Here is a 23,250-nt window from a genome sequence, read left to right as displayed (position 1 = left end):
TCCCCTAAACAATGTAACTCTAAAAGCCACCCCAATCCTATAGATAGTTATTGTCAAAACACTTATGGGGTTGAGGTTGTATCTCAGTTGAGTACTTACCTAATACATACAAAGCATTTGGTATGACTCCTAGCACCACATAACATGACACAGTATCACAGCTTGGGAGGCAGATGCGGGAAGATAAGAAATTCGAAGTCAAGCTAAGCTATGTGAAAATATGTCTCAAAAAATGAAATTGAAATGGGTCCCTGGGTAAAATGCTTGTTGTACAAGCACGAGAACCCAAGTTCTGATTCCCCAGAACCCATATAAGTCCAGAGGTGGTAATATGCATCTATAATCCCAGTTCTCCTACAGAAGGGCAGGAGGCAGGGACAGAATCTCGGGAAGCTTCTGAGTCAGTTAACTTGGTGTATCTGACAGTGAACAACAAAAAGACACTGTCTCAAGCAAGGTGAAAGTCAATGACCAACACTCGAAATTGTCCCCTGACACACATGCTATGGAATGATCATACCCACACACATACACTTGCCTGCACATGTGCTTGTGTGCTTAAACATGTGCATGCACACAAATAAATAAGCACAAAGAGATTAAAAAGTTAATACTACCACATTTTCCACAGTGATTGCTAACTGTACTGAGCATATGAAACATATCTGTAATCTCATAATCCCAGAAATAGGGAAGATCAGGCATGAATATCATGAGTGTGAAACTGGTCTGAGCTATATAAAATGTTTCTTTAAAAGACCTTATATGTGATAATTCCCTGCTCTTGAGCAGTCATACCCATTCTAGGGCATGTCCTACTCTCCTGTTACATGTCTATCCTCCTCTGTGTTTACGTCTATATGCCATGAGCATGTTATATCAGGAATAGAAGGGCATAACTGTGTCTCTCCAAAATGTCAAAATTTATTGAATAAGCAATAAAGTTTGCAAGTCATATCAGTTAGTTTACTGTAATTTGTCAAATAATCCCAATATTGCTTGGGTATGTGGTGGTTATCAATAACATAATATCATCAATAACTCCTTTATTCCAATAATGCATGTGTTCATATGTGTATAGTTACCTGTGTGTTTGTGTGTGCACATGTGCATTCACACACATCCACTCCTCCTCATGGGTGGGCTCCCATGAGTAGTCAACAAAGTCTGGCACATTAAGTTAGGGCAGGACCAAGCCCCTCTCCTATGCATTAAGGCTGAGTGTGGCAGCCCATAGAGAATGGGCCTCAACAAACTAGTTCATGTACTAGGGTTGTATCTTTGTCCTACTGCCTCCCCCCTCCCCAGATAGTTCAAGCTTCACAACTGTCTCCTACAAACAAAATTCAGTCCCATGGAGTCTCCACAACTGTCAATCCAGAATTCATGAGTTTCCAGGAGCTTGGTTCAGCTGTCTCTGTAGATTTTTCCATCATGATCTTGACCTCCCTTGCTCATATATTCCCTCCTCCCTCTCTTTGACTGGATTCCCAGAGCTTAGCCTGGTGCTTGGCTGTGGATGTCTGCATTTGGTTCCATCAATTACTGGCCATCCACCTTTTTAAAAGTTCTTTTACTTTATGGATGTGAATACCATTGGGTCGGGGGCATGGAGACAAGAAGAGAGTACAGCATCACTTGGAGATCGATTTACAGGTGGTTGTAAGCCCCCCATTGTGGATTCTGAGGACTCAACTCTGGTCCTCTTGAAGAGTAGCAAGTGCTTTTAACCACTGAACTACTATTTTTTAGCCTCAGTCTTGTTTTTTGAGACAGGGTCTCTCATTGTCCTGTATCTCACTCACTAAGCCAAGTTGGCTAGCCAGTGAGCCACAGGAATCTGTCTGCCTTCTCCTCCCCAGCACCAGGATCACAAACTCATGCCAACAAGTCCAACTTTTAAAATATGAGTCCTGAGGAATCAACTCATGTCCTTATGCTTGCAAGGTAAGCACTTTACCAAGTGGGCTCTCACTCCAGCATTTTAATTATTATGATTAGCTCTCAGATCACACATTAACACTTAACATAACGGTATACAAATATTCAGGTTAAGAATGGTGAAGAAAATGTTAAAGAGGCTTCAGAGTTCAGAGAAGATATTATGAAATGTGAGGTAGGGAACTAATACAGCTACAAGGAAAAGTCTATAGGGACCAAATAAGAAGTCTTCACTGCAGTCTCATACCTGTTCAAGGGCAGAAATACCAAATGTAGGTCTGGATGGCAGGCCAAGTGAGATTCAAACTGAAGTGGGCTGTGTTACTAAGCTTAAATTGGAACCAAGTGTTAAGCTGGGTCCTTCATTGCGGCAATTTTCTTGAAACAGGCTCAAGATGACTGACAAGGTAATTAGCATGCTTACCACATATAAGTCTTGGGTGTTCCTTTTTTGTTGTACAAGGTAAGGGGATCCCATCTACAGTGGTCAATAAGCTCGTGTGTCTGGTGTTTTTGATATAATGTGGTATGTTCTCAAGAGCTATTATTTACTGACATAAATAAATAAATGTCTGTGCCTCCTGGTATGCTGGCAAACAGTGATTGCCTACTTATATAAACATGATGTGGAGTCATTCTTTCTTGGTATTTATGCTCAAAAGGTAGTAACTCCAGTCAAGGATATGCTGCTTAAAATGACATCGTTCAAGGCTAAATACTCTGAAAATTGATATAACATAGAGAAACTAGAGTCAGCCCAGCCTTTTCTTACTATATGAAACTTTTTTCTTACATTCAAACTCTGCTTCAAACCGGCCCATCCTGAAATCATTTTCTGTAAGTTATTCAAATCTCAGTTTCATCTGAATAAAAATCTCTGAAAAAAATTCCTCAGCCTACATAACCTAGTGTGGAATTATGACCTCACTGACCAGTGGACATTTTCAAAGCACATTGTCATTTATACTCTCTAAAATGCTGTTTTGCAATAAGGAAGGTTAGGAGAATTCCCACTTTACTGACACACAAACATAATGAGAAAAGTGATGGTTGCTGTGCGTCTATCACTAGGAACACTATTGTTCAGATTTTATTATTTTTAATTGCATTATTGTTCATATTTTATTCTTTTTATTGCACTATTGTTCAGATTTTATTCTTTTTATTGCACTATTGTTCAGATTTTATTCTTTTTATTGAAAATACATTTTTCATATAATATATTCCGATAACAGTTTCTTCTACACAAATTCTTCCTCCGTACTTCCTCTCTTACGCAGGATTAGTCTCTGATTAGTAAACAAATAAACATCTAAGGAATAATAATAAAATAAAGTAAGATAAAACAAAAACAAGTCAGAATAGGACAAAACAAACAAACAGAAGAAAAAGAGCAAAAAAAAAAAACCACAAGAAACACAGATATAAACACACACGTTACACACACACAGGACTCCCGTAAAAACACAAAGCACAATAATACATATTCAAAGGGCCTACAAGATAAATAAATGACTAAATAAATGCCCTGGCACGGTATTATAAGACAAAAATCCTACAAAGATACCAGAGTTCATTTTGAGTTTGAAAATGGGGGCTACCCTTAAGGGTTTGTTTTTTCCATTTCCAAGTGGTTATCAGTTTGAGATTATCTTCTGGGTTAGGAATTGGGTCATGTGTCCATTTGTCTTTTTGCCTCTAGGAACCCATCTGGCGAAGACCTGTGCATGCCTTGTACATGTCACCACAGTCTCTGGAAATTAATTTGTATGTTGGTCATTCTGTGGTTTGAAAGTCTTGTTTACTTTGGGGTCTTCCATCCCCTCTGGCTCTTACATTCTTTGTGCTTCCTATTCTGTAGAGTTCCCTGAGCCCTGAAGAGAGGTGATTGATGAAAACATTCCATTTAGGGCTGAGTGTTCCAAGATCTCTCACCCTCTGCACATTATCTGGCTATGGGTCTTTGTATTTTTTACCATCTGCTGCAGGATGTAGTTTCTTTGATGATAGCTGAGCAAGGCACTGATCTATCATTATAGCAAAATGTTATTAGAAGTCATTTATTGCTATGTTCCTTCAGCACAGTGTTCTCAACCTTCCTAATGCTACAGCCCTTTAATACAGTTCATGTTGTGGTAACCCCCATCCATAAAATTATTTCAGTGCTACTTCATAATTGTAATTTTGCTATTGTTATGTATCACAATGTAAATATCTGTTACGCATCCCTTGTGAAAGGGTCATCTGACCCCAAAAGGGCTGCAACCCACATGTTGAGAACCACCAATTTGGCAAAACAGTAGTATTTTATTTTTCCCTTTATCCCTAGCCTATCTAGTGTCAGGGTCTTGGCAGTTTTGAGTATGGGTTTCATCTAATGGAGTAGACCTTAAGTCGAATCAGATCTTGATTGGTTACTCCCATAAGCTTTGTGCTATAGTTGCACCAGAGTAGATATCTTACAGGCAAGTCACCATTGCAGATCAAAGAGTGTGTAGCAGTATTTGTTTTTACCTTTATCTTTTGGTAGCATGCAGAATACCTTCCAGTATTATGGACATTATCAGTCCACAGAGGTGACAGCTCTAGTAGACACCAGGCATTTTCAATGAGTTTTGTAGGTGTTATCTTTAGCAATAGGGCCAGTTTGTGGGGAGCAACCAATAGCTTTGGCAATAGTATGGGTTGTTTGGGAGTGCCAGTGGGACCCCTTTGGTCAACAACTCAATTATGTGTAAACCTTCCCAGGTAATAGAAGCTTCATTTGGGTACAAGAGATGTCCAGTAGGGATTCTAACTTCTCGTTATTTGGAGATTTGGATTCATTTGCTCAACTTCATGTGTATACACTTTCGGAAACTTTTACTGTATTAGGTTTCCATATGACCCCTCAAATGGCCCTTAGTTTTTGATGTACCTCCTCCTACTCCCCTCCTCAATTCCCTCTTCATTCCCCCTGCACATTTGATCCTCCCATTGCAGCCCAGCCATTATCCATCCATAACTATCTATTCTATTTCCTCTTCCTGGGGAGATCCGTCTCATCCCCTAGTCCCTTACTCTATACATAACCTCTGTGGTTATATTGATTGTAACTTCCTTATATGCCAGTGACCATGTCAGAGGAGCAGTCGGTGGCGGTTGAAGTTCAGGAAGTAGGCCTACCAGGAAGTGAAGCTCTGATGGGTGAGTCTCAGAGAGGTAAAGCCCCAAGAGTTCAGCCCCAGAATGTCTCTTGCTTCTGCTGGGCCTTTACATGTTTGCCGATGTCACTTTTCCCTGGTATCTGGCATGATATGAATGGGTGTGGGAAGAGCCCCCACTACCTTTAATGTGATGCAATTATCCTATGGAAATATCCTGCTCTACTGGGCATTGTTGTCTTTTATTATGAAAATGATTTCCTCCTATGGTGTACTGTTTAACTGAAGCAACGATTTTATACAATAATAGCGGTAGCTTAAATAGGACTTTCAGGACTGAGGGTCTTTAATAAATAGAGGTTAGCTTAGTGGGAAAACTAATGTAAGTAAAACCATGACATAGTGTTGCCTCTCACCCCTGATAAAGCAGGGGCTGCAGAGGATAGAAGATAAGAGCAAGGGATTATCATATAGTAGTTTCTCATGAGCAATCATATAGACTGGCTTAGGTTAATAACTAAGAAAATAATTGAGCCCCAGAAGCCCAGCTAGCTCAAATTCTTTTAATCTTAATGTTGAGAGATATGTTCACAGGTTTCAGTGTGCAACATATCCAAAACAAAGCTTTAAAATATAAATAAATGTTAAATTAAGATGTTTTGTTAATAGCTTTGGGGTAAAAACTGCAAGGAAACAATTTAAAGTTTAGAAAGGCATATAGTTGAGTGAGAGACTCCTTGAGGTCAAATAACAAGAACAAAGCAGCCCAGTTATTATTAGCTGACATGCTTTTCTTGCTAGGATTGGTTGATGATCAAAGATGATGAATAATTTCCTTGTGCCCCTTTCTGCCATCAGTTTCCTGATACAAAAAAAAAAGTGTTGATGAATGGGTATACACCTTGAGGATTTAAAGTAGATATGACATTATTTTTCATATATAAAAGTTTAGGCTTCTGATCTTTTAAGGTTCCTTATAAGATTATCTTTTGAGATAAACAATAAAATGATTGATCCTTCCTTTGTAACCACAAAATGCAGCCTGCCAGCAAAAGAACTGGCTGAGAAAATACCTTGCTTGCTTCTTACAGTCTGCTAATCTATAAATTCTTATGACAACTTAGTTTTTACTTATAATACATAGAATGTTTAATCATGTAAAGGATATAAAAAACTTTTTCTACCTGTATTCATTCACTTGAAAAATAGAATGTAACCACATTGTAACTTTTATGTTGCCTGAAATATTTTGCTGTGGTATATGTTATAAGGGAAAAATAGTTTAGTTACAAGAAAGACATCAAGGCACACGCCTTTAATCCCAGCACTCAAGAGGCAGAGGCAGGCGGATCTCTGTGAGTTCGAGGCCGGGCTGGACCGACAGCCTCCAAAACAATACAGAGAAACCCTGTCTCGTAAAAACAAAAACAAACAAACAAACAAAAAAAACAGAGAGAGAGACAGAAGGGATATATCTGGATAGAGATAGGAAAAAAAATAAAGAACAGGAGAACAGAGAAAGGCTCTAATTGTGTGTGTGTGTGTGTGTGTGTGTGTGTGTGTGTGTGTGTGTTTTCTATTTTTTCACCAGCCCCAGAGAGTTAAGTTAAGGCCCCCTCATGGGCCTCAGAGAATTAAGTTTTACTCCCTCAGAGAGAAAAGTCAAGATGAGTCATAGTCCAGTGACTGTTGGCTCCCCCTCACACCCTACCTGAGCAGCTGGAGGCTGGTCCTCAGGGCAGTGGTACTTATCAACCACCTAACAGCTAACATCCACATATAAATGAAAAAATGCTATATTTGTCTTTCTGGGTCTGAGTTACTGTACTCAGTATAATTTATTTATAGCTTCATCCATTTACCTGCAAATTTCATTTTTCTAATGACTAATATTCTATAGTGTAAATGCACCACATTCTTCTGTTGATGGATATCTAGGTTGTTTCTGATTTCTAGCGATTATGAATAGAGCAGCAGTGAACAAGGTTGAGCAAGTATCTCTGTGGTATGTAGAAAAGCCCTTTAAGTATATTACCAAGAGTTGTATAGCTGGATCTTGAAGTATATTGATTCCTGAATTCCTGAGAAACCAGAACACTGATTTTCATAGTGGCTATACAAGTTTTCACTTCCAACAGCAACAGATGAGTATTCCTCTTACTCTACCTTCTCATCAGCATTGAGTTCTTATTTGTTTTATTGATCTTGGTTACTTTGACTGGTATAAGATGAAATTTCAAAGTAGTTTTGATTTGCCTTTTCCTGCTGGCTAAGAATGATGAATATTCCTTTAAGTGCTTCTCAGTCATTTGAGTTTCCCCTTTTGAGAATTCTCTGTTTAGATCTGTGCCCAATGGCTTTGCACTTGGACCTTGCTATGCCAGGACATATATAAATCAAGAATATCAAGAAGGGAAGAGAAGTCTACAGTCATACCACCCTGAACATTTCCAATGTTTTAGTGTGTGATTTGTTTATTTTTCAAGACAGTTTCTCTACGTAGTCCGGGCTGTTCTACAACTCATTGTGTAGACCAAGCTGGCCTGGAACTCACAGAAATCCACCTACCTCTGTCTTGAGTGCTGAGATTAAAGGCATGCACCACCACACCTGTCAAAAAAGGAAGGGAAACAGGGTACACTCTCATGCCAGATATGCTTGAGATGAAGTCATCCTTTGAAGTTTGGTTGGGAAGAGATTTAGGAGCAGAGAAGAGGTATGGGAAGCAGTTAGAGTACAAATAGAAATAATGTCAGTATAGAGCCCCAAAGAGAAGAGGATGCCTCTCTAGGTCCTTATTCATCAGCCTGATGATTTTGAGGAACAAGACATGGGGTTCTGCTTTAGACCTTTCTAACTGCAATCTTAAAAATAAAGGTTCGTCACTGACCACAAGAACTCTGTGACCAGCCCCCACATTTACACGCCCATACTTACACATTCAATTGCTCCATGAGTCCTGGGGGAACAACTCATTGTCATTCACATGGTTCAACTCAACTCCACCCAACTAAAACCTACGCAATCCGTGCAGGGCAGAGCTCCTTCTGAGAAGACTAGAACTTTACTGGAACTGTAGCAGAGAGGACAGAGAAAATACCTGTAGTGAATTTGGATCCCAGGAATTGGCCACTGGTGGGCATCGTGGTGCTTCATAGGCAGTCAACCATACAAAAAGAAGAACTTTACACCCTTCTTGTCCAATATAAAACCAGAGTCCAATTTCCATCATTTCACAGGAAGCTAAGAACTTCTTACTTGTTCGGGAACTTGAACCATGAATTCATAGAGATTCTCAAAAGTACGGAAACTAAGTCTGTGCGGACAAAATCTTCTGGAATCAGAGTAAGTGGTTCTTGTCTTTTTTATGCTGCTAGTTACTATGAAGGGAAATTTTAAGGGCATGAATGAATGCAGCTCAGGGATCCTCAACAATGGACAATGCTTTGAGAACTAGACAGATCCGATATACTCTATTGCTGCATCTGTAAAGCAGTTAATACTCAAGAAATTCTGAAGATGCTGGATGTATTCCTAAGGCTGGATGTTTAGGTATAAAACTTTTTCCAGAGAGTAACATTGACAATTTTTTGTTGATGATTAAGAGAGTGAATCAGTATAAAGACTCAAGAAATGCCTTTTATGGAAAATGATTTTCAAAGATATCCTTGCCAAACTTCTTCATATAAAGGCCAACAAAATATGGCATATGAAGAAATCAGAAATAAAGTATATATTAGTGAGGAAATGATTGCAAAAGCAAAAGTGACAAAATAATGAACCAATTTTGTAAGATTAAGATAAAAATCACAAAACTGTCTTGGAGGAGGTAGAAAGTCACCATCTAGAGGTAACAGATGCATAGATGGAGCCTTGGGATACATTTGCTCTACTGTAATATGATGTATGTTGGTTTTATGCAGAAAAAAGCTGGGTATGACTGATTGTAGCAAGTACCCATCTTGTCTTTCCTTCCATGGGTTGGGAAAAGGTGGGAGAGCTACAAATTTTCAAAGAATAAGAAACCCTTAGATTTTCATAGCCATTATTTTCTGATCTTAAAATTATTTACATCCCACACAGCATGAAGCTCTCAATTCCTAAACCAGTGAAATCATATACTGGTAGCAAATAAGTACAATGGACTCACATTAGGTTGCATGACAGCTCTAGGTTATTCAACCAAGAAGACCTAGGTAGTGAGTTGCCAGGAATTATAAAACACTGGCCCCTGCAAGAAATGGAGAGCCATGGTTGGTGATGTTTGTGGACTTCTATGGTGGACAGTTACAAGTTGTCCACATGCTACGCTGAGATGGAACAGATACACACAACTGACTCTTATAAACCACAACAAGCATCTGGCATCACCCTGGGCCTGGGTACTTCTTATCGTCTCTTCCCAGACACTTCACAAATGAATAAGCTACAGGACACTATTACTGGAAGATTCCTGGCTCTGAGGATACACATGAACACTGTGAAAGGGCCCTGGGGCAGACTTCTGCAAGCAGCTGCACAGGCCTGGGAGAGTCAATGACAACATGGGCCTTCTGCTCCTCCTCCACCCACAGCCAGGGTCAGGTCTTCTTAGCAGCAGTGTGCCCTGGAACTGTTGCAACCTGACAACTTAGGGAGAGCAGATAGAGCTGGGGTATCTCAGTAGGCAGATGGCTGCTGAACATGGCACCTGACAGTGTTGAACTCAACCTGCCTTCACCTTGGCTAGGATGCCAAGGATCTGGGCTCCTGAGGACCACCTAACCGCAGATGATATTGCTCCCCCACTTTCATTGACTCTACTGTACAGTTTCCAGCCTAGCTGGAAGTCCTGATTGCTAAGCTGAGTGTCTTTCCTCTTCAGTACCAGCAGGAGCAGCTGAGAGCAGAAATCTCTGCCTCAATCATCCCTGACTGCTAGTTTCCCCAGGGAGGGCTGACAGTGAAGACAAGGAGGAACCACAGAGACAGAGCTGATAGGAAATGAAGGCCCTCCCTTGCCATTTCAGCAGAATAGTTTCCCCTTCCTGCCATGTGCCTTAATGTCCAAAGACCACTGTTCAGGTGTGGATTTTGTAATCAGGAAACATTCACTAAGGACTCCAGAAGGGAGAAAAGTAGAAACCCAGGGTGATCACAGGAGAGGGTGAAGCATACTTTAATGATAGGTGTTTGGTTTAAATACTAAAACTCTTGTCAGTAACAACGTACTGAAGTGCTTACTATTTCTCAGGTTTTGGGGGGGGGTTTATTTCTTATTTGCCACTTCTGTATATTTAAAGGATACAGGGGACATTTCAGTACATGTGCACAGTGTGTTATGGTCAGCCAGAGTAATGGGATGTCTCTGGATACTTGAATACTTCAACAATCCTCTTTAGCTATTTTGAAATATCAAAGTATGTGTTATCAGCCATAGTCACCTTACTGTGCTACAGAGCATGAGAATAGCCCTGCTGTCCAGCTTCAGCCCTGTCCTGTTACCAGTCCTCTCTCCACCCTGATCCCAAACTCTCCTCAGGCTCTGTAATCACAACTTGACTTTCTAATTCTGTGAGACCAGTTTTCTAGAGGTTTGATAGCATGTTTCATATGGAAGAACTGTCATTGACAATCTAGAAAGATCACTTTCTATGTTAGCCATGAAGAAACCTAGAAGGACAAGAAGGAATGCAGACATTGTGGTCAGGGTGTCTGGGAGTGACAGACTTTAGAGCACGACCACTGCATGACAGCCAGGTCCCTGATAGTCACTGTCTGGGGATGAAGGGACATTTTTCACATGGCTGTATAGCATCTTTGCAAGGTATGCCTTCCTTAATCTCCCCCATTCCAGATTAGGAACTTAGGCTCAAAGAAACAAGTTAATTCATCCAAAGACACACTACTAGCATGTTCCAAAGCCCAGGAGGATAGTTAAAAAATCTGACTGGAAAGAATTCAAAAGATGTACAATTGTACATGGTGTGGAAGTTCTACTGTGGCAAGAGATCTATTGGGTCTTTTGTTTATCTCAAGGCAATCCTGGTTAAATAATAATAATAATAATTAATAGTTAATAATAACAGCTCAGAGTTCATTTCATCAGAATCCTATCTTCCATGTAGCTCCTATGAGGAGGCATCACCTTTTGGATGCAGGCATCTCTTCCTCCCTGAGCCATTTTTCATTTCTGTCTCCAGGTCATGACCTCCTTCTAGCCTTCTCTTGGTACTCATAGAGATCTACTGAATTAACTGTAAAGCTACCTATACCACATAAAACCATGTGATATGTATCAACCTAAGCCAAACAACCAGTATAGTACCTTGAGTTTCAGTGTAAAATGTGATAGGTTGTTCTAGTAGGAATTTGCTAGATTGGATATACTGATATTGACATAGAATGATTTTTTTCCATTGAAGACCATGCATTGCCACATTACCAAGTGAAATTAGCATCTTCTAGTCTTTTGAAGAATAACATAAGTAATCATAGCTTTCCATAGCTATGAATGTTTTATTCTTATCTAGGACTATCCTCCTTCTCAGAGTTGTCACAGAGACTCCACTGGCAGAGCCCACACTGTGATTAGAGGCAGGAGAGTCCCATAATGGCAGTGCTGGAGTTGAACAACACACTCATGGCTTGTGTTCTGTGTCTTGTGCCACATTCAGTAACTTGGGACAATGTGAACTTGTGTGTGATCACTTCTAATATCTTGTACCACACTGCAGTATCCTGTAGCAATATACACCCCCTTTTCATTCCTCCTAAAATAGATCAAATTACCCCCATTAACAGGTGTTGAACACTAAGTCCCAACTCAGCTGCTTGGGGGTCACTTAGAAATCCTTAGTTACAACATTGAGATAAGGTCCTCTTTTGTGTTTGATCCATTGAACTTCTTACACAGTCACTCTTGAAATAATTGAATGAATCATTTACACACTCATTTGTTTGTTCTGTGCCCCTCTTAGAGAATAAGGCCCATGTGAGTAGAAAGTGCAAGAGCTCCTTGTCCTCCATTCATCCCTAGGATTTTGTAACCACTAAGCTTCAATCAGGAGTTTATTGCTTAAAGAAATGTAACCATTGTCTTGTCTTTGTTACCCAGATCCCTCTGTCTTTAATACAGAAGCCATCATTCCTGATTAGTCCCTGATGGAGATTTCAGCGATCACAGAAGACTACTATACAACCACAGAATTTGACTATGGTGACTCCACTCCATGCCAAAAGGCTGCTGTAAGAGCCTTTGGGGCTGGGCTCCTACCCCCCCTGTACTCCATGGTGTTCATCATTGGAGTAATAGGCAATGTCCTGGTGGTTTTGGTGCTCATGCAGTACAGGAGACTTCGAAGCATGACCAGCATCTACCTATTCAACCTGGCCATCTCTGATCTGGTCTTCCTCTTCACTTTGCCTTTCTGGATTGACTACAAGCTGAAAGACAACTGGGTTTTTGGTGATGCCATGTGTAAACTCCTCTCTGGGTTCTATTACCTGGGCTTATACAGTGAGATCTTCTTTATCATCCTTCTGACGATTGACAGGTATCTGGCCATTGTCCACGCAGTGTTTGCCCTGCGGGCTCGGACTGTCACTTTTGGCATCATTACCAGTATCATTACCTGGGTCCTAGCCATCTTGGCCTCCATTCCCGGCTTATACTTTTTCAAAGCCCAGTGGGAGTTCACGCACAATACCTGTAGTCCTCATTACCCCTATGACAGCCTGAAGCAGTGGAAACGGTTTCAGGCTCTGAAACTGAACTTCCTTGGGCTAATTTTGCCTCTGTTAGTCATGATCATCTGCTACACAGGGATCATCAGCATTCTGCTCCGACGACCCAGTGAGAAGAAGGCCAAAGCAGTGCGTCTGATATTCGCTATCACGCTTCTCTTCTTCCTCCTCTGGACACCCTATAATCTGACTGTGTTTGTTTCTGCTTTTCAAGATGTTCTATTCACCAATCAGTGTGAGCAGAGCAAACAGCTGGACCTGGCCATGCAGGTGACCGAGGTGATTGCCTACACCCACTGCTGTGTCAACCCAGTCATCTATGTCTTTGTGGGTGAGCGGTTCCGGAAATACCTCCGGCAGCTGTTTCAAAGGCATGTGGCCTTACCCCTGGCAAAATGGCTGCCCTCCTGCTTCGTGGACCAACCAGAAAGGGCCAGTTCCATGTCTCCATCCACAGGAGAGCATGAGCTCTCTGCTGGCTTCTGATTCAGACTCCTGGGCATCAGCCATGGTCTGGGAGAGAGAGAGGAGACAGCACATGGCTCTCCAGGGCAGACACTGGAGCTGTCACAATGAGGACTAACAATCTTATAGGGTCAGGGGGAACTTAAAGGTGGTTGGCTATAAGTCATCTCTTTAACACTTTGCTTGAATGTCTCTCTGTTGGATGGATGAGCAAAGTGGTATGCTGTAGACTCTGGGATAATGGGTCCCAATGAAGGCCTGGGGCCCAATGTGAGTTAGGATCTGTGGTTGTTAACAAACAAAGCTGAACTGAACTTTTTTTTTTTTTGGTTTTATGAGACAGGGTTTCTCTGTATTGTTTTGGAGGCTGTCGGTGAACTGAACTTTTACTAAACTCCACTCCTAATTATGTGACATTCTGAGAAAATTTCAAGAGAAGTATTGTAATAGAAAAGAATTTTGCATACTTGCATATTGACATTCATTATGAAAGATGTTATGCCAAAAATTTAAACTGTAACAAACTTAAGTTAATTCGTCTGGTTATTTTGAAATAATAAGCAAAGATACCACTAGATCACAGAATAAATGCAATGGCATTAGTATAAAAATACTGACCACAAGGAGTTAACAATAAAAATAATCCTTTGGTTACAAAAAGTGGTGAAGAAATATTATTTCATTTTATTACTGAAAATATGTAGTGCAGGTTCAGATAAGGCAAAAACAGTCACAGACAAGTGGTTTGAAATAAATGTACACTAGTGAAGCATTTCTGAGAAGCAATTTAAAAAGTTCAAGATCACTAAAAAGCTAAATTGCCCGTTTTAGAGTAATATTAGCAAATACTAGTAAGATGCCATATAATTTAATAATTTCATAAATATTAGATACCAGTCAATATAATGGCATATGATACAAACATATATTTGAAGAATTTGTGTTGATCTGGGATTACATTCATAATATGATTAAATTAAAATGGAAAACAAACAAAAAACTGGCAAGATGACTCAGCTGGTAAAGGCACTTACCACCAAGCTTGACAACCTCAGTTCAATGTTAAGAACCCACATGGTGAAAGGAGAGAATTGACTCTAACAAATAGTCCTCCGATCTCCCTAGGAGCACACATATATAGACACAAATAAATTAATGTAAAAATTAAAAAGATAAGATTCTTTTGGTTCACATTTTACACACAAAAAGAACAAAATAAAAGGATACACCAATCCATTTTCCTCTGCTATAATAAAATCCCTAAGGCCAGTACTTTATTAAATAAAGGTTTACTTAGCTCAAAGCTTTGGAGGTTCAATATGACATCCACCTCTGCTCAGCTCACCTAAAATCTTGTCACTGCATCACTACACAGTGAAGGCTTCATGACCAGAGCACAGGTGACAAAGCAAAAATCACATAGAAAGGCAGGGAGTTGAAGAGCTAGAAAGACCCGTCTCTTTTGGGGACCACTCAGGGTCCTCTGAGAATTCCCTTCCAAGAGTAATATCTCTGATAACATAAGCAGCTCACACTTGGCTCAGTGATATCTTACCATCCATATACTGAGAATCAAGTCACCATCATGAGTCCTTAGAGTTAACTCTCAGTCATATCAAGGAGAAGATACTCAGTGGTTATAGGTGTGGCAGGGTTTGATCCAATAGATAGGTAACTGTGTATGTAAACCACCACAGGACCTGAGACATGTTCCCTTTTTTTCAAAACAGCACAACAGCCTTGGCTCCACTTTCTTCTAAATATCACATTAGATAGCTGTTTTGGGGGCTGGGGAGGTGGCTCAGCAGTTAAAAGTTCTTGCTGCTCTGCAGAGGAACAATGGTCTCTTCTCAGCACTCACATCAGGCAGCTTACAACTACCTCTAACTCCAGTTCCAGGGAACTGAGCACCTTCTTCTGGCATCCTCTAATACCTTCATGCGCATGGCACACAGACAGACAAGCAGACACACACACACACACACCTTTTTAAAATTTTAATTTAAATAAATAAATAGATATTCTTGCCTAGGCTGTTCTGGAGCCCCACGGGGAAAGAACTCTGGGGAAGTGTAGTTATCTACAAAGTGTAGACTTATCTACAAAGCCTCCACGATCAGTGATGTTTATATTCTATCCACTTTTCAATACTGTCCAACTTTCAACACAGCAGTATCATAAGGAAAACCACTCTTTGTGAACAGAAAGAATGAAACAAAAAATGAGAGGAAAGAAAGGAGAAAGGGAGAAAGTTGAGGAGGAAAGAGGGAAGAGATAAAACGACAAACAGGTGTTTCTTAGATGAAAACACAACGTGATCATTCCAAGATGAGGGTTTAATATGAACAAATCCCAGAAGCATGACACCCTTGGATTATGGCACCAAGTTTAGTACAATCCCCATCGTGTATAAAGGAGCCAGGGTGCTAGGAAATGGACCATTGACCTGGCAGGAGGTCATGATAGACAGAGTCTGAGTTTCCTGGTTGACTCACAACACACATTAAACACAACCTTTAAAAGGACAGGTGTTTTCAAAGTCAAAGACCTGGAGTTGGCATTTTCATGTCTCCAGCCTTCCTTTACAGATGGGTAGTTAAAATAATGGCAGTTATAAAGACATTGAATAAAGGCCTTGTCAAATAGTGACAGGAACTCAAACCAGCCTCCTCTCACTACTCATAGTTCTTCTAGTTCCCCCCTGCCCTGCCTCTTCCCACTTTGTAAAAAGTATTTAAAGCTATCCATGCCCATTGCTGCATATACATTCTAATAGCTATTTCTTAAACACATCTGCCCCAGGCCTGGAAAGGAAGTTTAGTCATTTCTCTGAGTTCAGTCCCCTGCACTCCTCTGATGCCTTCAGGAAGCAGCACTTGATGTCATCTGAGTGCCTGTGGAGGCAAATAGTTTGCTCTTTGGCATTTTCTTACTTTGATATTTGATTCCTGAGAGAGAAGAAAAATAAGGGAAAGTGAGTCACCTTTGTAATTTAAATGTTGATTCAGTGTAGGAGAGATTACAAAAGTTTGAACAATTTTTACTTCTTTTTTTAGCATAGTAAATTAAAATATTTTTCATTTAAAATTTTTATTCATTTTACATACCAACCTCAGTTTACCCCTCCCACCCCCTTCCTCCCCTCTCCCCCGCCTGTTCTCCCACCCACCCCTCATTCACTCCTCAGAAAATGGGAAGACCTCCCATGCAGAGTCAACAAAGCCTGGCACTTCACTATGTTGAGGCAGGACCAAGCCCCTGTCCCCTGCATCAAGGCTGAGCAAGGCCTCTTACCACAGGAAATGGGCAACAAAAGCTGAGCTCATGCACCAAGGATAGATCCCAATCTCACTGTCAGGGGCCCCTCAAACAGACTAAGCTACACAACTGTTCACCTACATACAAATGGCCTAGCTCAGTCCCATGCAGGCTCCCCAACTGTCAGTCTCGAGTTCGTGAGTGCCCCAGGAGCTTGGTTCAGCTGTGTCTGTGGATTTCCCCATCATTATCCTGACCCCCTTGCTCATAGAATCCCTCCTCCCTCTTTGACTGTACTTCTAGAACTTGGCCTGATGCTTAGATGTGGATCTCTGCATCTGCTTCCATCAGTTACTGGATGAAAGGTCTATGATGACAGCTAGGGTATTCAACAATCTGATTATAGGGGAAGGCCAGTTCAGGTACCCTCTCCACTATTACTAGGAGTCTTAGCTGGGGTCATCCTTGTGGATTCCTGGGAATTTCCCTAGTATCAGATTGCTTCCTAGCCCCATAATGGCTCCTTCCATCAAGATATGTCTTTCATTGCTCTCCCACTCTGTCCCTCTCCCTCTCTCCCCATCCCTTATGTTCTCATCTCCCATCCCCTCCCTTCTACTGCCCCCCTGCTCCCAGTTTATCCAGGAGATCTCTTCTATTTCCCCTTCCCAGGGCAATACATTCATCCCTCTTAGGGCCCTGCTTTATTAATTTTTTTTTGGTTTTTATGAGACAGGGTTTCTCTGTATTGTTTTGGAGGCTGTCGGCCCAGCCTGGCCTCGAACTCACAGAGATCCGCCTGCCTCTGCCTCCCGAGTGCTGGGATTAAAGGCGTGTGCCACCACTGCCCAGTTTATTAAATATTTTTATCTCACTTGTTGCCCTGAAAGTAAATATGACAGATGAAACCAAACAAGCCCGCAGAAAAACTGAAGAGTCCATAGCTATTTAAATATTTAGGGAGACTAGAAACTCCCAAGAACTCCACCTTTATTTGTAACAGGTGTGGATAGACTGATTCTTCTTTTTGTGCATGTTCTGTTCCATAAGAGTAAAAAGGGGGGGGTGGACAGCCCTAAGGAGGTTAAATAGACAGATTCTAATGGCAGATGTCCTTCTGAATGTTGTGAATACATGTTTCTCTTATTGGTTGATGAATAAAGCTGTCTTGGCCAATGGACAGGCAGGATGTAGCCAAGCAGGAAGTATATGTGGGGCTACCAGACTAGGAGAAGGCTGGGAGGAGAACACAGAGAGTAAGTAGAGGGAGAGACGGCCATGTGGCTACTGGGAAGATAGAATGCTGGGCATTTTCCAGTAGGTCAAGACCATGTGGAGATACACAGATTAATAGAAATAGGATAATAATTAATAGAGAGCTAACCAAAAAGATGTCTGAGCCACCAGCCAAGCAGCATATAATTAATACAAGCTTCGGTGTGTTTATTTGGGATTACATGACTGTGGGTCCAAACGGGACAAAAACTTCCATCTACAGATTCAGTAACCTGCTAAAGCCAGAATAAAGCAGTTCAAACTGATGATGTGGATTTTCCCACCTCAATGAGTAGACTTTCAGTGTTTGGAGAAACTGACAAATGCTACAAATCAGTACATTCTTTGGAAAGACAGTGTCTTACCAGTGTCACATTATTTATAATATCCTCATTGAATGAAGTATTAACCTACTCTCAGTAATAACATAGAATATCATTAGAGAACTCATTATATGTTTGCACAACGATGAACTTGGGCCCACATTTAAATCATACACAGGAATTAACTAAATATAAGTCATAATGTTTGCCTGCTCTTGGAAACCTTTTCCTCGTACTAAACTGCCTAGTTCAGCCTTGCTGTGAGGCTCCATACCTAGATATGTTATAACTTGCTGTATCATGTCCAGTTGATATCCCTGGGAAGTCTGCCCCTTTTTGAAGGGAAACAAAGGAGGAATGGGTCTGGGTGACAGGAGAGATTGGGAGTGGTTACTGGGAGGAGTGGAGAGAGGAGACACTATGGTCAATATATAATGTTCGTGAGAAGAATTTTTCAAGGAGGGAAAAGGAGCCAGAATAGAAATGAGTGATAGATGACTTAAACATAAAAGTTAGGCAATGGAAATTTTAGAAGAAAACATTCAAGTAAAAATTTTTGTGTGGTCATGCAGGTGTGTTCATGTGCATATGGGTGCACATGTTTGAAAAGGTTTATGTATGTGCACCAGCATGGAAGTGACAGGACAACCTCGAGTGTAATTTCTAACAAGCCCTCCATTTTGTTTTGAAATAGAATCTCTCACAGGCATTGAACTTGCCAGTTGGGCCAGTGAGTTCCTGAAATTACAAGTATGTGCCACCAAACCTAGACTTTTTAAAAGATGGCTGATGAAATCAAACTCAGGCCCTCATGCTGTAAAGTGAGCACTTCACCAGTTGAACCACATGCCCGTGTTTTCAAATCTTTGTTTAAAGATCTGTTAAGCAAACAAACAATAGCAGCAGGCCACACCAGTGAAAAGATGCCTAAAAAAAGGATGGAGGAAATCAATATATCCCTTAAAGAATGCCAAAAAGTCAAGAAAAATAAGTGAAGGAAACTATTCCAGACCTGAAAATCTGAAAATCAAAATAGAAGCAAAAAAGAAAACACAAACTGAAGGAATTCTGGAAATGGAAAGTCTAGGTCAGCAAACAGGAACTACAGACACAAGCATCACCAACAGTTGTAAAAGATGGAAGAGAGAAGCTCAGGCATTGAAGATTTGATAGAGGAAACAGATTCATTAGTCAAAGAAAAATGTAAGCACTAAAAAGCTCCTAACACAAAACATCCAGGAAACCTGAGATACTATGAAAAGAAAACAAATACTAAGAATAATAGGAATATAAGAAGGATCCCTGCTCAAAATTTCAGAAAATATATTTAACAAAATTATAGAAGAAAACTTTCCTAACCAAAAGAAGGATGTGCCTATAAAGGTACAGGAAGCTTACAGAACACCAAATAGATTGAATCAGAAAGAAATATACATAACAATCAAAACACTAAGCAAACAGAACAAAGAAAGAATATTTTTTAAAAAATTAAAAGCTTCAAGGGGGAAAAGGTCAAGTAACATATAGTAGTGGACTTATAAGAATTAAACTCATCCTGAGTGAGGTAAAACAGACACAGAAAGACAAACATGGTATGTATTCACACATGAGTGGATATTAAACATAGAGCAAAGGATAACCAGCCTACAATCCATAACCCCAGAGAAGCTAGGAAACAAGGAGGACCCTAAGAAAGGCATGCATGGACCCCTGAGAATGGGAAAGGGACAAGATCTCCTGAGTAAATTGGGAACATTAGGGAGGGAGGGAGGAGAAAGAGGATGGGAGAAAGGGAAGGGGAGAGGAGAACATGAGGGAACAGGAAGGTCCAGTTGAGGGAAAAACGGAGGAGAGCAAGAAAAGAGATATCTTGATAAAGGAGCTATTATAGGTTTAACAAGAAACCTGGCACCAGGGAAAGTCCCAGGAAGCCACAAAGATGACCCCAACTAAGAGACTAAGCAATAGTGAGAGGCTACCTTAAATAGCCTTCCCCTGTAATGAGATTGATGATTACCTTAAATTCCATCGTAGATCCTTCATCCAGCAGCTGATAGAAGTAGAAGCAGAGATTCACAGTTAAACACTGAGCACAACTCCTGGATCCAGTTGTGGAAAGGGAGGAGTGATGAGCAAAGGGGTTAAGACCAGGCTGGGGAAACCCACAGAAACAGTTGACCTGGGAAAGTGGGAGCTCACGAACTCCAGACTGACAGATGGGGAACTTGTATAAGAGGGAACTAGGCCCCCTGAACGTCGGTGTCAGTTGGGGGATTTGGGCAGTCTATGGGGCCACTAGCAGTGGAACCAGTATCTCTATTTCATGAACAACTTTTTGGAGCCCATTCCTTATGGAGCAATACTCTCTTAGTCTAGATACAGGGGGGGAGGCCCTCGGTCCTGCCCCAAATGATGTGACATTGATGATCCCCCAAGGGAGGACTTACCCTCTCTGAGGAGTGGATAGAGAGTGGGATGGGGAGAGGGTGGGGGGAATGGAAGGATGGTAGGGAGAGGGAACTGGGATTGGTATGCAAAATAAGATTGTTCTTAATTTAAATAAAATTAATATAAATAAATAAATTACAAAATAAAAATAATAAAACCCGACTTCTCAGTGGATAAAGTCAAATTTAAACAATATCTAACCACATATTCAGCCCTACAGAAGGGACTAGAAAGAAACACCAACCCAAGGAAGTAAACTCCATCCATGAAAACATAGGCAATAAATAATCTCACACCAACAAAACACAAAAACACACACACACACACACACACACACATTACTACCAACAACAAAATAACAGAAATTGAAAACCATTGGTCATTAATATCTCTCAATATCAGTGGACTCCATTCCCCAATAAAAAGATACAGCCTAACAGAATAGATATGAAAACAAGATCCATCCTTCTGCTGCACAGAAGAAACACAACTCAACATCAAAGACAGCTATTACCCCAGAGTAAAAGGTTGGAAAAGATTTTCCAAGAAAATAGACATAAAAAGAAAGTTGGTGGGGCTATCCTACTATCTAACAAAATAGACTTCAAATCAAAATTAATGAAAAGAGATGGAGAAGGCCACCTCATATTCATCAAAGGAAAAATCCATCAAGAGGACATTTCAATTCTTACCATCAATGCCCTAAATGCAAGGGCACCCATTTTTGTAAAAGAAACATTACTAAATATTAAATCACACATTAAACACATTCATTGGTGAGAATGGGGTTTTGGAGTCTCCCACTACTAATGTGTGAGGTACAATATGTGATTTAAGCTTTAGTAATGCTTCTTCAAGAAAATCAACAAGGTAAACAAAATTAACTAAAAGTCACAGAAGGAATATCCCAATTAACAATATCAGAAACAAAAGTAGGGACATAACAACAGACACCAAAGAAATCCAGAGAATCATCAGGTCATACTTCCAAAACTTCTACTCCACAACACTGGAAAATCAAATAGAAGGGGACAATTTTCTTGATAGATACCACTTACCAAAGTTAAATCAGGATCAAATAAACCAGTTAAATGGACCTGTAATCCCTAAGGAAACAGAAACAGTCATTAAGAATCTCCCAACCAAAAAGAGCCCTGGGCCAGACAGTTTTAACTCAGGATTCTACCAGACTTTCAAAGAAGAGATAATACCAATACTCCTCAAATTATTCCACAAAATAGAAACAGAAGGAGCATTGACAAGTTCATTTTATGTAGCCACAGTCACACTCATACCCAAACCACACAGATTCAAGAAAGAAGGATAACTACAGTCCAATTTCCCTCATGCAAAAATACTCACAAAATAAATCTGAGAACACATCAGAAAGACCATCCACCATCACCAAGATGCTTCATCCCAGAGATGCAGAGATGGTTCATCTTATGAAAATCTGCCAATGTAGTTCACCATATGAATAAACTGAAAGAAAAAACCACATGATCATCTCATTAGATGCTGGAAGATCCTGTGACAAAAATCCAACACCCCTTCATGATAAAAACATGATAAAAATTCATGTTTTACCTAAACATAGTAAAGGCAATATACAGCAAGCCTACAGCCAACATCAAATTAAATGAAGAGAAACTTAAAGCAATCACACCAAAATCAGGGACAAGACAAGGCTACCCACTCTCTCCATATCTATTCATTATAGTACTTGAAGTTCTAGTTAGAGCAATAAGACAACAAAAGGAAATCAAGGGGATACAAATTGGCAAGGAAGTAATAAAAGTATCACTATTTGCCAGATGATATGATAGTATACATAAGTGACTCCAAAAATTCTATCAGGAAATTCCAACAACTGAAAAAATGAAGTGGCTGGATACAAGATTAACTAAAAAAAAATATTGGTAGCCCTCCTATATACAAACAACAAACAAGCTGAGAAGGAAATCAAGGAAAAAACACCCTTCACCATAGACACAAATAATATAAATTATCTTGTGTATCTCTAACCAAGCAAATGAAAGACCTGTTGATAAAAACTTCAAGTCTCTGAAGAAAGAAGTTGGAGAAGATATCAGAAGATGGAAAGATTCTCCCATACTCATGGATTAGTAGGTTTAACACAGTAAAAATGGCCATCCTACCAAAAGCAATCTACATATTCAAAGCAATCCCCATCAAAATTACAATGCAATTCTTTTCAGACCTTGAAAGAACAATATTTTGTTCTTTCATATTGGAAAAAAAAAAGCCAAACTAGATAGCTAAAAGGATCCTGTACAATAAAAGAACTTCTAGAGGTATCACCATCCCTGATTTCCAGCTTGCTACAGATTTGTGGTAATAAAAACTGCTTGGTATTGGCCTAAAAACATTCATGTTGATCAGTGGAATCAAACAGAAAACCCAGATGCAAATCCACATACCTACAGACACTTGATTTTTGGTAAAGAAGCCAGAAATACGGAAACAATGAAAGAAAAAAAAAGAAAGCATCTTCAACAAATGCTGCTCATCTAACTGGATTTCTGTATGTAAAATAATGCAAATCAATCCCTATCTATCACCCTACACAAAACTCAAGTCCAAGTGGATCAAAGACCTCAAAATAAATTCAAATACACTGAACCTGATAGAAGAGAAACTGGGGAATAGCC

General features: G+C 40.2%; 1 protein-coding gene and 1 long non-coding RNA gene across 3 annotated transcripts; one reads left to right on the top strand and one right to left on the bottom strand.

The window, feature by feature from the left end:
• The first annotated feature begins 8,055 nt into the window (after positions 1-8,055).
• On the top strand, positions 8,056-13,934 carry LOC101834765 (C-C chemokine receptor type 1). 2 transcript variants are annotated; one of them, XM_040739997.1, is made up of 2 exons: positions 8,056-8,429; positions 12,202-13,934. In XM_040739997.1, exon 2 carries the CDS (start codon positions 12,228-12,230, stop codon positions 13,293-13,295), a length of 1,068 nt encoding a protein of 355 aa, XP_040595931.1. In that variant the 5' UTR covers positions 8,056-8,429; positions 12,202-12,227; the 3' UTR covers positions 13,296-13,934. The 2 variants fall into 2 exon arrangements, with proteins under 2 accessions (XP_040595931.1, XP_040595930.1); XM_040739996.1 differs by having other exon boundaries at positions 8,057-8,429; positions 12,181-13,934.
• A 1-nt stretch (position 13,935) lies between these two features.
• Positions 13,936-22,060, bottom strand: LOC110343154. Its single transcript, XR_005874818.1, has 4 exons — positions 21,941-22,060; positions 21,637-21,684; positions 20,148-20,180; positions 13,936-16,222 (listed from the first exon to the last, which is right to left on the bottom strand). It is a non-coding gene; the product is annotated as an uncharacterized LOC110343154 (long non-coding RNA).
• Positions 22,061-23,250: the final 1,190 nt, after the last annotated feature.

The sequence above is a fragment of the Mesocricetus auratus genome, unplaced genomic scaffold (genome assembly GCF_017639785.1).
Source record: "Mesocricetus auratus isolate SY011 unplaced genomic scaffold, BCM_Maur_2.0 Super-Scaffold_100691, whole genome shotgun sequence".
In the NCBI taxonomy this organism is placed as follows: domain Eukaryota; kingdom Metazoa; phylum Chordata; class Mammalia; order Rodentia; family Cricetidae; genus Mesocricetus; species Mesocricetus auratus.
This window is presented reverse-complemented; position numbering and strand designations above follow the sequence as displayed.

Coding starts and splice junctions, on each gene's coding strand:
- LOC101834765 (XM_040739997.1), top strand. CDS start 12,228: ATGGAGATTTCAGCGATCACAGAAGACTACTATACAACCACAGAATTT.